The sequence below is a fragment of the Hirundo rustica genome, chromosome 1 (assembly GCF_015227805.2).
Source record: "Hirundo rustica isolate bHirRus1 chromosome 1, bHirRus1.pri.v3, whole genome shotgun sequence".
NCBI classification, from domain to species: domain Eukaryota; kingdom Metazoa; phylum Chordata; class Aves; order Passeriformes; family Hirundinidae; genus Hirundo; species Hirundo rustica.
Genome location: NC_053450.1, coordinates 33,757,624 through 33,771,058, shown reverse-complemented (window position 1 = coordinate 33,771,058; position 13,435 = coordinate 33,757,624). Strand labels below are relative to the sequence as shown.

At 38.6% G+C, this 13,435-nt stretch overlaps 1 protein-coding gene across 5 annotated transcripts in view; it reads right to left on the bottom strand.

The window, feature by feature from the left end:
* The window catches only part of NCOA2 (nuclear receptor coactivator 2), a 187,518-nt gene that overhangs the window by 29,361 nt on the left and 144,722 nt on the right, over positions 1 to 13,435 (bottom strand). For all 5 annotated transcript variants that reach the window (XM_040075201.2, XM_040075429.2, XM_040075279.2 and 2 more), the window contains 5 exons: positions 12,806 to 12,991; positions 11,844 to 11,945; positions 11,612 to 11,752; positions 8,151 to 8,298; positions 4,707 to 5,976 (listed from right to left, as the gene is read on the bottom strand). In XM_040075201.2, the coding sequence (XP_039931135.1) occupies positions 4,707 to 5,976; positions 8,151 to 8,298; positions 11,612 to 11,752; positions 11,844 to 11,945; positions 12,806 to 12,991 (1,847 nt within the window). The remainder of the gene's footprint in view (positions 1 to 4,706; positions 5,977 to 8,150; positions 8,299 to 11,611; positions 11,753 to 11,843; positions 11,946 to 12,805; positions 12,992 to 13,435) is intronic.

The following is a 13,435-nucleotide window of genomic DNA, read 5'->3' as shown; positions in this document are numbered from 1 at the left end:
TGAAGTTTGGTTTACAAAAGATGCTGTTTCAAGGTCTAGCTTCCATGGATTGTAAAGGACTAGATAAGATACTCAAGTCTCCAAAAACCTCCTTCCTGCCATGGGCATTGCTCATGGCTTGCACTGTGACCCTGTATTCTAACGACTTACAACAGGATGTCTTTTAATGGGGACACAGCTTGAAACTACACCTGACCTGCATAAATTTGAAGTTAGCTCATCTTCTACCTCAGAAGTATGGGCAAAGCATTTGACCATAAGAAGCTAACAAAATCAAATCCCTGCTCCAAACTGGCAATAAATTAAAGGATTATGAAAAGAAGGGAAAAGGAAATTAGAAGTGGAACCAATACAGTGTTTTTCTCCCTGGTAACTGCAATAAACATAAAATTGGCTAGAAATCCTATTAAATTATCAAGCTATTCTATGACTAACATTTGAAAACAGAACTCTAATTGAAAGACATTCAGAAAATGGAATCTTCATTCTAAGGTTTTGATAGAATTTCAAGAAGAAACAAATGTTCCTCATGAACTTAATGGATTCTGGACTATTAAACCAGAAATAGGTTTTTTAAAGATGAGTGGCATGTGTAGAGAAAATATGCTAGTCTTGGGAAGATACTGATTTCCACATAAAGCATGAGCACAGCGGAGTTGATCAAGTATGTGAGGAACACCAGAGCAGTTTTTGAGTTTTAGGACAAAAATGTACATACTTGAGATGATTTCTGGAACAGCATTTGTGCAGACTGTTGCATTGCACAGTCCCTGTCAAACAGGCTGTCTTTGTGGTCTACTGAACAAAAAAGAGGAGAGTACACTTGTGGAGATCAGGATTTTATTCCATACTCCCCCAAGTGATTTCTCAGAGAACAAGCTACATTGGCAGGGCAATATCTAATACTGATATTTCAGTATTAGATATTTCATGGTATTTCTCTTATGTTCCCCTGTACTTTCATCTCTCCTTCCCCTCCAAGCTGTGAGCCAGTCCTTGCCACATCTGACCATCTCCTGATTACTACAGGGGCTGCTCCTGGCAGTGGACAGTCAGGGAGAATGGGAAGAGACAGGCTTACTCCTGAGGGACACTCTCTTCCCTTTCTAACAGCGGTAACCATGTGAGAACTTGTGGTGCTTGACCACAACAACCCTACTACGGTTGGTGCTGTAGGAAAACCCCACTGACTATCCCCAGCAGGTCTCTCTTTCATCCTCTCCCCTACAGCTGCTCTAACTGGAACAGCAATCAGCCTAATACAGCCTGATAACCATCATCCCACCAAGGAAGGGAAAAAGGTACAGCTGTGCTGGAAATATTCTCTGCCATTTGAGAAAGGCTTCCTGTCAGTTGCTCTCTGCAGAAGAGTATGTTTAAACACACTACCTAGAAGACTGCTATTTTTAGTACAGTGGTGCACTTCAAAGCATTTCCTGCTCAGAAAGTCACACCAAAAGTAAAAGGAGAAAATGCAATGGCTCTGTTGCCTCCCAACACACTGATCTCCCTTGTAGAGTCCATCCCACTGCTGCTCTGCTGCAGTTTCCAGAGAAACTGCACACTCCAGTGACTAATTACTTAAAAATACAACATTCCTCAGGGAGGAGAAGTTTTAAATAACCTGCAAAATAGGTAACACAAGCACATGGCTAATTTTTACATATGGGAGGAAGAAGGAGGGGGAAGGATGCAGGAGGATGGAAGAATTTAGCTCAAGAATCTGTGTTCTAGTCTTGTACTAAATAGTTCCAGCTTTGATCTAAATTTAGGCAATGAGCACTTCCTGTGGGAGACCATCTTCCAAAGCTGAAGAGTTTCGATGCTAAATATTGTTAGTGATTTTATAATTAGGGTAAAGTGGTTATTTGTTTAAAGGCCTGGACTTCAGACAGTTAAACACTTACATTATTCTATATTCCCCACCATTTCCTCTCCTAGTCCATGCATGACTTCTGTTTATTCAGCTCCAGGTTTCACTGCATTTTAAGTGGGTTTTAAAGTTCTGTTTACAACCAAGAGGAGCAACAGAAGCCCTTCTGTCATTATCCAGCAGTCTTCCATCACAAGTGACAAGACTGGCTGCTCCATACCTTGGTGCTGAGGAAGCCCTTACCACTTTATCACGACTCCTGCACTGCTTTGTGGTTTTCTGAACAAACTCAACTCCTGGACCTCTCTGTACCTCCGGTTCCCTCTATCCCAGGAGACAAACTCTGTCTTCAAATTTTAAGAAAAGGCAATACATCCACAGCCCACATTTCAACCCCCTCACATCCCTCCCCAACCTCAGAAACATAAAACCTAAAAATAAAAAATGAATGGACTATTCACTTCACGAAGTTCATCATACAGGAGACCTGATTTTCAACTGCTTGAGGTTGGCAATGCTTGTAGACACTAAAGTCTCTTTCTTTAAAGTTAGTTTTATAGTTAGTCTCATGTTTACATTTAGGGTGAGACACAACTAGCCTATGAAAGTAAAGCAGCTAGTTTAAACTGTTCACCTGTGCTACCACTTGTCAATGGGAACATCAGTAAAGAACAGCTCACATTGTCTGTTTTAGACAAACATTAGGATTTAAAAAAAAAAAAAAAAAAAAAATCCTGGAGTATTTTTCTGTGTTTCTATCAGCAACAAAAGGAGTTTGCAGGACTAGACATCAAAGTTCCAGCGGGGACAAAACCAGCTTTCTGAGAATTGGTTCATAAGCTAAACTGTTTCTTGTGTACTCCACAGAAATTATGAAAGGAGAAATTTTATTTCTTTTAGAATGTTAATTATTGGGAAAAAAACCCATCTGAATGCCATGATTTTGATCTATGGATGAAGGGCATAATTTTTTTGGTGATTACCAAATTTTAAGTTCTTGCTGAGTGTCTAATACTGGAGGACTGAAGACCTCTGCTTTCAATCTAGTACTGACTTCAATGCATAGGATCTGAACTAGGATTTGAAATCTATCAGACATTTTAAAAATATGCCATTCTTGTCAGTTTAGCTATGCATTTCTAGATATCTGTGTTTTTCTAGCCTAATGAACCATAAGTTCTCACAGAGAATCTAAACCCTACCTCTACAGACACTATAAAATACAGGTTTCTACTGAAAACTAAACTAACATCCAGGCTTGAGGATGAATCAGTGCAAATTTCAGTGAGGAGAAATTAGTACAATTTGGCCTCCTTCCTCCTAAAGTGTGGGATGGATTGAAAAACCACAATTGCTCCTACATAGTGGCAACAGTTGTCAAATTTTGTTGAAACAAAAGCAGCAAAGTAACCTTAGGAGCTGCCTGGATAACTGAGATTTTAACATTGCTGCATCTACGCTGGAGTGGCATGTTTGGCCTCTATGTTTTGTGTCTACATCCACTGTTGAAAGAACTGTCTACTAGTTATAGACTGCCAAAAGGGCAAGTTAAAAAAAAAAAAATCCAGTGTTGTGATTTAGGATTAAGAAAATGTAGTCTATCCCTCCTCAGCCTCACAATACAATATAGAAAATATAGAAAATATAAAAAAAGAATGTCTTTATACACACACAATGAAAAGATACAATAGGTTTAAAAAAATAAACAAGCTCAAACCTAGTCTGCACTTTAGAAAATACATAAAATTTTTAAAATTAAGCACATGGCTGTGAATGAGACACATGAATGTTTGCATTGTGTATGATCTGATCATGGTTTACAAACTAAGGCTTTACACACAGGGCTGCCTTGGGATTAATGACCAGCTGGGAAATTTGATAGTGTAGGACAAACCTAAGGATCGTTAACTCCAGCTAGCTATAACCTTCCCAGAAAATGCTTTATGCTAAATTGATACTGTAATTACTCATTTTATAAATAATCTAAACAGTAATATTGAAGTAGCAGATTGTATTCACTGAGCTCCTTTTTCTTGCAAAGCTCTGAGAACTGGAGCACTCTGGGTGATGTGGACCTGGTGCTTTTGTAAAGTGAATTCTGTATGAAAGCCAGTGACATAACACTTCTTAGCACAGGTCCCAACAATACACAATTTATTATTGTGTTGGGCAGCACAGCAACAAGCAGTCCTGCACAGAAAGTCTGAATGCAAAATTCAATGCAGATAACCTTGCGCAAGGAGACGTGATCCCTGCACTGAACGATTAATCATCTGCAGAAACTTGAGGCTGAATATAAAGAATTTTTAAGACAACAAGAAAACCCCATCAAATCCTCCGAATTGGCACTGAACTCTATTTGCTTTGATTTTAATTTGCAGGTCAAGCATAGCACAAAGACCAGTAATGCAAAATTTCAGACAACTCCTGTTCTTGAGCATGAACCTGTTTTCCATGGGAGGAGTGTAGCTGCTATGCTGGGCTAGGTCAAGGACCCATTTAGCAAGCACAACAGCAGTTCAACATCAGCCTGTGGGAAAAGCTGTCAATTAGTTAGCACTACCCAAGAGTCACGAGTATTTTTTCTTTGCCTGACTACCATCTGGGATAGGCACCCTGCATTATCCATCTCCTCCCAGGCAGAGTCTGTGCTTTTACACAGTGTGATCAACAGACCCTAGTAACACCCACTGGGAAACTGAGTGAAGACTGGATTTCAAAAGACAGGTAAACAGCCTCCTGGAGCGCCAAGATGCAGCTCTTAGGGGAAGTCAGATGGCAGGAATGCAGGCCTGGAACAAGTCATTCACACATAATGCAAAAATGAGCTTACCTGTTCATTAGGCTCAAAGCTTATCTCTTCTTTTTCCGTCCTCATAGCTATTAACTTTGTGCTACCGGAAGGGTCTGTCTTACTGTCCAACCGCTCCAGTTTTGGGGGTATGTCTGGTAAACCAATATCTTTAGTATCATCTTTATCTAGCAAGTAGCGAAGTAGTGCATTATTATTCTTCTTAGGACTCGCTGGCTCCTGTTTAACAGTCACCTCTGAACCGGGAGCTGTGCTACTGGACTCCTGGTTCAGTTCTTTGCCTGTGGCCTCTGCTGTGAGCTTGGCCAAATCTACAGGAGAACTACTGTCCTGCAATAGTCTGTGCAAAATTTTATGCTTCTCCTTGAGTGAGGTTCCGTGTGTTGAACCAGACCCAGGCAACCCTCCTGCGGAGTCCTTGCTAATGTCTCCCATGGTACTGGACAAAGGTGAAGGCTCCATCTGATCTGATTTGGTGGTCAGCAATTGTAAGAGCTTTGTCTGGCTTTTTCCATCATGCAGTTTGTTCTGTCCATCAGGTCTCTCGCCACTGACAACCGGTGGCATGTTGCTATCGTTGTTCTCCTTCTGTTCTCCTGAATGGCAGCTGCTCTCTGCTTGTCCAGTTGTACCTTCTGATTGCTCCCCATATATTCCAAAGCAGTCTTTAGAGTCCAGGCTTCCCATCTTGCTTAGCTGGGGAGGATTCATATTCACAGGGGAATTTTGTAAATTTCCCATTTTTAGGTCAGGTGAAGCCAACGACGATCCAAGAGAAACGCCGTGGCCCTCGCTGAGGGCCTGAAGTGCGTTCAGGGAGCTGTTGGTGTAGTTATGGCTATTTCCTGTGCTGCTGCAGACTCCCACAGGTGAATGTAAGCTTCCTGCAGGGGAGAACTGACTGGGTGGGATGCGAGGACTTCCTGCCACTCCAGGGCTCACGCGATGCCTTGGGGAAAGCATAGAGTTTGGCTGCCCTGGGTTCATGCCGGGGCTGCTTTGTGAGGGGCTATTCATTTTTAGTGCATAGTTACTACCCTGAGGAGTGGATGCTTGTATGCTTGACACATGGTTCATGCCCCCTGAACCACCAAACCTGCCTGTTGGCATGCCCACTTGCTCCTTTGGGCCATTTATGGCAAAATTTATATTGCTACTGATGGTCATATCCTGACCTGGGTTCCCACTGCACATGGCCTGATGGGCGGGGCTGCTGGAACTAATTGGGTTCAGTATCTTCCCCATTCCTTGTCCAGTCAAATCCTGATTCATTCCACAGACATTCTGCTCTCTATGTGGCAAAAGGGAGAAAAACAGCCTATTAGCTACATGACAGTTGCCAACCTGCAATTACATTACAGAAAAAGAAGCAAAACCCCAAACCTCACTTTAAAATGACACAAAACCCCTACAATCAAAAACAAAACAACAATTTGACAAAACTGATATGCAACTCTCAACATGGCTGAACATTAACAGTACAGTTTTTCAGTACCTCATTAGAAGACAATGAAAGAGAGGAAAAACAAAATTAAACCTCATTTAAATGACACTCATTGGAAATGCTGATAGGTTACAATTTCAGACTCCCTTTAATGTATCCATCCTCTACAGTTTGGCAAAAGCTAACTTCTAGAACTGAAAGAAATCTCATCTGAAACATATGACCCAACAAATACATGTTTTACAAGACAGCTGCAAACAGCTGTTTGCTGGAGTTTTGAATTTCTCTGAGTTAGCCCCACGACAAGGCTGGAGTGGGCTATTTGCCCACGAAGTTCATAGCAAAAAGAAAGTTGAAAAAGTCACATTTTTACACTGCCGGAGTATTTCAATACTGCTCCAAAACAGCATGTGAGCCAAGGAACTACTGGATACTGGTTCAGAATGAGAACAGCCTGTTAGCAATCCAGTCCTGCACAGGCATTTAGGAAAAGGGGAGAAGAAAAACAACAAACCACACACACAGGAGCTGAAACTCATATTTTAGAGATGTAGGCCGTAAGACAGAAGAAGCAGAAGAGAGACACACATATACACACACACAGAGAAAAGCTCTTGTGAGAGCACCTGAAGGTCACTTTTCCTCAGTAGATTTTAATTAGTTTATGGGAGGATGTAATACACTTCTTACTCTGTGCTAAAACTTAAATTAGGAAAATCAGACATATTCCCAAATGCTGAAAGCTACAAAAGAGACAGAGTCAAGTAGGTTAGGAAGGAAAAAAATTTGAGATTCTGGAAAAAAAAAAAAAAAGGAAAAAAAAAAAAATCATATTGGCTATGGACTTCCAAAACCAAACAGAAATGGAACATTCCTAATACACATTCTCCATGAGACAAAACCCATTCCTATTTGCAAAGTATAAGTGCAGATAAAACTTCACTTTTGCTAAAGCATGAGAAGTGAAATAATTGAAGAATATAGAGTAGTGAATCTTGTTATTTGGTATTTGTTACCGTGGGTATAAGGCAAAGGTGAAAATCATTAACTTTTATAAAATAGGGGTATTTTTAAAACCGTATTACAAATACAGTAGTACCAGCACTCTGCTAAAAAAATTGCAAGAAAATATATGAGTAACATTTAAAAATTATTAGTGATTGCTTTTTAAATTTTAAAATTTGGCACTTAATAAAATACTAGGTCTATTCAGCAATCCAAAGAAAACAAATTGCAGACAGCTTTTGGTCAGATCAATCTACAATTTCTACAGAACGGTTTCAGTTATAATTATGTTTAGCACTGTTTTCTTCCTCTCAAGAAAAATTATACAGAGGGTTCAAGGAAAATGGCATTATAATTATAGTAAGCCAATAAAACCTGAAACAAAATCTGATATAAATACACCAGGATATGCAATGACCTAATAAAAATTGTATGTTGAAGTTCTGATGTCAGTGATTACTCAACCCTGACTCTAGCACAGTATTGGCACAGTATTTTTTGAAAAAATCCCCCAAACTAACAGTAGTGACACTTTTTAGTGGACATATGAAAGTCACTAAGCCAAGCACCAGAAAAGAAAAGGCATGAAGTGAATAAAAAAAAAACTATGTAGCACTTTGCCTAAAGTGCAGGCCTAGTAAATGTAACATGTTCTTTTAAGAAGAACCAGAAACAATAACAGAATGTGAACTACAGGAATCCTAAACTTTCTAGACTTAATTACAGTTGGAAAATTTCTTGTATCTAGTATGCAAAATACAGGAAACTAAAATACTGAAATTAAGAACATGGCATTGAAAATCCAGCATGTCATTTTAAAATTCTGAAATAATCTTACAGTCTTTTCCTGCTGCAAGCACTGATTTCAAAACCTTACTTTGTTTCCATGATATCAGTTCTGGGTCAACGGAAATCTATCCGCAATAGGTTGCCTTAAGCAATCTATTTGCTTTGGCAGCCTCGTACTTTGCACGTCTCTTAGCACAGTGTGGATGTAAGGAAGTGGCCAGCATTACCTGTGAAGCATATGCAAGGAGATTACAAGCTGAGGTTCACTGGTCGTCTGAGAACGGATGAGCTTGCTCTTCGTTTGGGCAGAAACGATGGTGCCATCCGACAGGGAAAAGCGATAAACGGGACTGAAGGCCAGTCCCTGCCTCAGCACTGCAGGCAAGCAGAACAACACAGTTCAGCTAATGAGAAACTGCAGTACAGGTAGCTCAGCTGCTCAACATCTCATGTTCAGCATCGATATTTAAGCAAAACAAACAAAAAGAACATTTTGAAAATAAATAGATGCGATGCATACAAAAGAAAGGATCCCGCATGTTGTAGGGTGATCAAATGAAAATCTGTAAGGAGCGACAGCAATAACAGGAAGATGCTATGAAACAGAATATATCTCAGGAGCAGACAGGAAGTTCTTGATGTCCATTTCACTTTTTATCAAATATGTGTCTAATTCCTTTTGTTCACTTTTTCATTGTACCACCTACATCATAATGATTTAATATAAATGTCCTTAGTTTTTGGATCATCTGTTTCCATTAGCCTGTATATTCTCTTCCTTACTGCCTGCCTAATTGTCTTGCAAGTTACTCTCACTTCTTCTTTTGTCTAAAAAATGCATAAACTCTTACATGAGAACAATTAGAAATGAGAACTGGAAAGAGAAATTATTACTTCTAAAAGAGCAAATGCGAAATATATATAGCTCAAAAAAAATTACAAATACAATTACCTAAACCAAAACTGGGGCTTTGGTACTGTTTCTCAGTGTTGACTGCATTTCAGACTTGGGGTTTACTTCACTGTACGTATTCTGCAGCCCTTAAAGTTTTTAATGTAAATCTGAACTTCAACAAATTCAGTTCTCCAACTTCCAAAGACCCCCGTGACACTTCTTTAATGAAAAATTCAAACATGTTATGGAAAAGCCAATCTCCCAGACATTTATTCTACTGTTCACTCTCTGCCATCTATGAAACAAGTGCGGTCACTTATACAATTTCTAGTCCAAAAGCAATCACATTAGGATTGCAGACATGAGAGAAGTAAAATGCTTCAAAAATTTGCATATAATCATTTAAGGAAAAAATAAGAACAAAGGACTACAAATACATTTAGTTTCCTATTTTTTCATACATATATATTTTCTGTGGGGTTCTTTCTCTCTCTTTTTTTTTTTTTTTTTTTTAATTAATAGTATCCTGTGATCTTCATTTCATTGCTTGTCTTTTAATATTTCCTGTTGTAATGAAATGACATGGATTTCCAAGTGTGACCTTTATTTATCTGGTCTACAGAGCTACCACATTTTCAGCCTTGCAAGACTGGTTACGATTGCTTTCCTTCCCTGTCCCCCACTGTTATATATTGTTCTGCAAGGTTTCAAAGTATTATCTAGGCAGTGAGAAAACAGGAAGCACAATTTAAACAACCAGAAGGGGTTTTTCAGAGTAAAAATGTAACGAAAAACAAAAACCTACAACAGTGAAACAATACAAAACAAAATTTCACTGTTAGGTATGTCATTGTTTCAGTTTAACCTCTGGGCACCAGAAGGTCCAAAGCTCTTAACTTTAGCATATACCACATCAGGAAATTCCAGTACTCAATGCCAACAGGATACAAGTGAAATCTCTACTTAAATCATTTTCCAAACTAATTCTTTAAGCAAACAAGAATGTTTCCATATTCCTCTTGAGGAAATGCTATTTTTCTGACTGTGGCCAATAAAAACTTACCATATATTCTGCATTTTATACTGAGAGAGAATTTTAAAGCATGCTTTTTACTGTTTATCAAGCTAATGCTGCATTTTTTCACACTAATGATGGACTACATGTAGGAGATCATTACTTTCTTTGCTTCCATTCTCAAACCACAATGACTTGAAAACTGCAAGCACAAAGATGCTACAGGCAAAGATATTACATGTTTCTCTTCTCCATACTGCAGAGCAGGGGAGCAAATATTTCTGCCATTATTTCTCTTTAGTGCTGCATCATTTGTAGGAAAGTAATTCCACGGGTTTTTCCTCCTTTTATCACTCACTCTTTTCACTTTGACAAGAAGAGAAGAGCTCTCTCATTTAGACTAATTCTACAATTTGCATGACGATCCTAAGCCGCAATTGCAATATGATACAGCGTAAACTCCAAAACACGTATGTTTTCACCACTTCATAGAAAGCTTAAGAGAGGAGTCATTCAAACCTTAGGGCTCAGAGTAGTAGCTGCTAATGTGGTTACGAATAACTTGAAGAATACAGAAATAACAAGTGCTGGGATGCCATAACACATATCCCTAAATCATCTCTGGCACAGATGAGTCCTTACCTGCAATTGCTTTCTAAACACCTGGTGTAACTTTAATTGCACGCTGCCTTCTTCAGTTCTGTCTAGAATCACAGCACACGGCTGTGAACTTTTAGCACTTCTACTGTATTTTTATATATATATATCCCAAAACCTGTTATCTAAAATAACACAGCATTTCCGTGATCCCACATTTCTAAAACACCACCTGAAGATTTCGGGAAAGCAGAATATATTAAAGAATATTTAACTAATGCCTCGTGACTAAAGCTCTTTTTTCTGTGTGTATTTGGTGGAATAATTTGATATTCCAGTTACAATTTAGTACCCGAGATGACATTCTGTTGCTTAATGACCATGGTAACTATTTGTTATAAGCCAGCTGTAAACCCTGTTCTTTAAACATGAGCCCAAAGAATGATGCTTCTGTACTGGAAATGTTCCAGCTATTCCCACTCGGTTTTGAGATTACTTTCCCATGGACTAGATAGAGTTATTTGCTTTTATTAATTTGGGTCTGTGTTACTAGAATTAGAAGTAAAAGGGTTTTATGAAAAGTCCCCATCCAGTCACTAGCACTGAAACCTCATGGGGACCATTCCAAAGTGCAGAACTTTCTTACTCCTTACCTGCCATAATCTTGACTGAGTAGATGTGCCTGTGGTATATCCTATCACAGTTATCAGCTAGATACAGTGCAAAAATGTAGGTTTTCAAATAGCATGAGGTGCAGCTTTGGGAATTTACACTCACTGCTTCTCACAGGAAATGTGACAGTGGGCGACCATTTTCTTAGAGAAAGGGAATACAGACAATGAACTGCAATGTGTGAGCTGAGGTTTTTGAACAATATTGGTCAGTGAGCATTTTGGTGGACAACATCCAAGGGTTTTTCTTTCCAAAACAGTTTTGACATTTTGAAGATCTAAAACACACTCCAGGATGGCATAGGTGTAACAAGAAGGTTAAAACAACCAGTGAGAAAGCTGAAGACCTCCCTAGAGAGTCATCAGTGCATTAAGTAAAACAGGTTGAGAAAGGGACTGTCAGTAGCTGGTGATTATTTCATGAAAGCACAACAAAGAGCACAACCAAGAGACACAAATGGCAAACAGGTTATATAAAATATATAAGGTGCTAATAGTATAGAACCTAACCTTCCTGGTGATGCCTCTTGGCAAAAGATATTTCTCCCTCATGCTGCGAATGGAACCTCTGAATGCATCTTCTCACCAGATCCTCCCAGCCAGGTTTCATAGCTGCTCGCATGGTACTCGTGTCCAGTGAAGTTATTTTGCCTGGTATTAGATACATTAGAAAATATTTATCATAGCAATTTCCCCATTGAGGAGAAGGAAATAAAATCAAAAAACTTCTATTTCACAATACCTTGAAGATCCTGGCGTGTAGTAAAGCTCTCTGAAGAAGGAAGAAGTGGTCTTTCCTTCATTGGAGCTCTTCTTGCAACACAAATCAAGCAAGACTGCAAATCTTAGAGAAAAATGTTACTTCATTTAATTTTTATGGAAAGAAAGGACTTTTGCTTCCACAAAGACTTCAAGAGTACTTTTAAAAAGTTCTTTAAATACATTTGGACCAAAAACCACAGATTTTTGTACCAATAAATGCATGGACAAAACTCAGTGGGTCTGTATCTTCATTACTTCCTCAAACACTAAATAAAACAGGAAAGGTAGGTTTGCTTTCTTTCAGAAGAAAAATAAACAAGGACTCCACCACAATCCAGAAGTATTGGCACATATTTATGTATCTACCTGTAGTAGCTCAACCACTCAGGAGGTAGTAATAAAGAAGAATATACTGCATGCACAAAGAGGACATTTCTTCAACACTCACCATTTTGTACCTTCTAAGCAAAATTTCTTAAACTTGCCCCCAATGCTTGCTGTTCGTGAGAACTCAGCTTCACAGTAACCATTTCTACTTACCTGAATACTTACAAAACAATCTGAGGAAATTTACCTGCTGAAGTAGTAAATGGTAAAGGAAATGGTGAACCACGATTGTCTTCAAATTCTAAGAATTCAAAAAATTGCCCTTTGAAACTTTCTTCCTAGTCAGCGACATTTTTCTTACAATTGCAGCAATATAAAACTAGGGTATCTCTCTTTGAGGTAAACAGAATTTCTCTCAGTTCTCTCAGCTGGTTTAATAAATAGGTGCATGCAAGTGTATACTTTCATAGCCAGTACATTTCTACAGTTAAATTAAATTAAAAAAAAAAAACCAAACCAAACAAAACGTAAGAATTTCTCTGATTTTCAGGACTTAGAGGTCACTTTATCAACAGCTCTGAAAGTGCATTAACACAAACTAGAAATGATAATTACCTTCACCGTCCTCCTTGAAAGAATTTGGTTGAGAAACAGCAAAGCACTGCATAGTTTCATATTTCTGATGTGCTTCCTGGTTATCATGGCCTTCTTCAGAATCAGCAAGAGGTTTTACCAGCATCCGACAATTAAAGGTATGGCTATTACGCCTAGGAGTGTCACCAGACCAAGATCCCCCATTCACTGAGCAAAAGCAAAATCAGATAGTGAGACAAATCTGGTACCAGGCATTTCTGCTGCTTATCCACAGGAAACTAATCAAGATGGCTTTACAAACTGGCTGGGAAACAAGCTCATTTAACAACAACATCAATTTAATTTTAATAGCAAAGCCCAAACCAGGGCTACATAACTAGGTAATTTATAAAATTAACAGATTTTAAGACCATTGCTAATTTGTCCAGCTATTACGTTTTTTTTTTTTCAAATGACTTAAAATGACATAGTAGAAAAGCAGAATAAAAGTCTAAATATTGGTGCATGTAAAAGTTATACAGCACAGCAAAAGCCTACTGAATATATTAAGTTGATTTATGAGACTGAAAAAAGTAAGGCAGTATGTAGGGTCTTTCCAGTAAACTTAAAAGGTACTACTAAAAGACATGGCTGCATTGTATAAAAATCTCT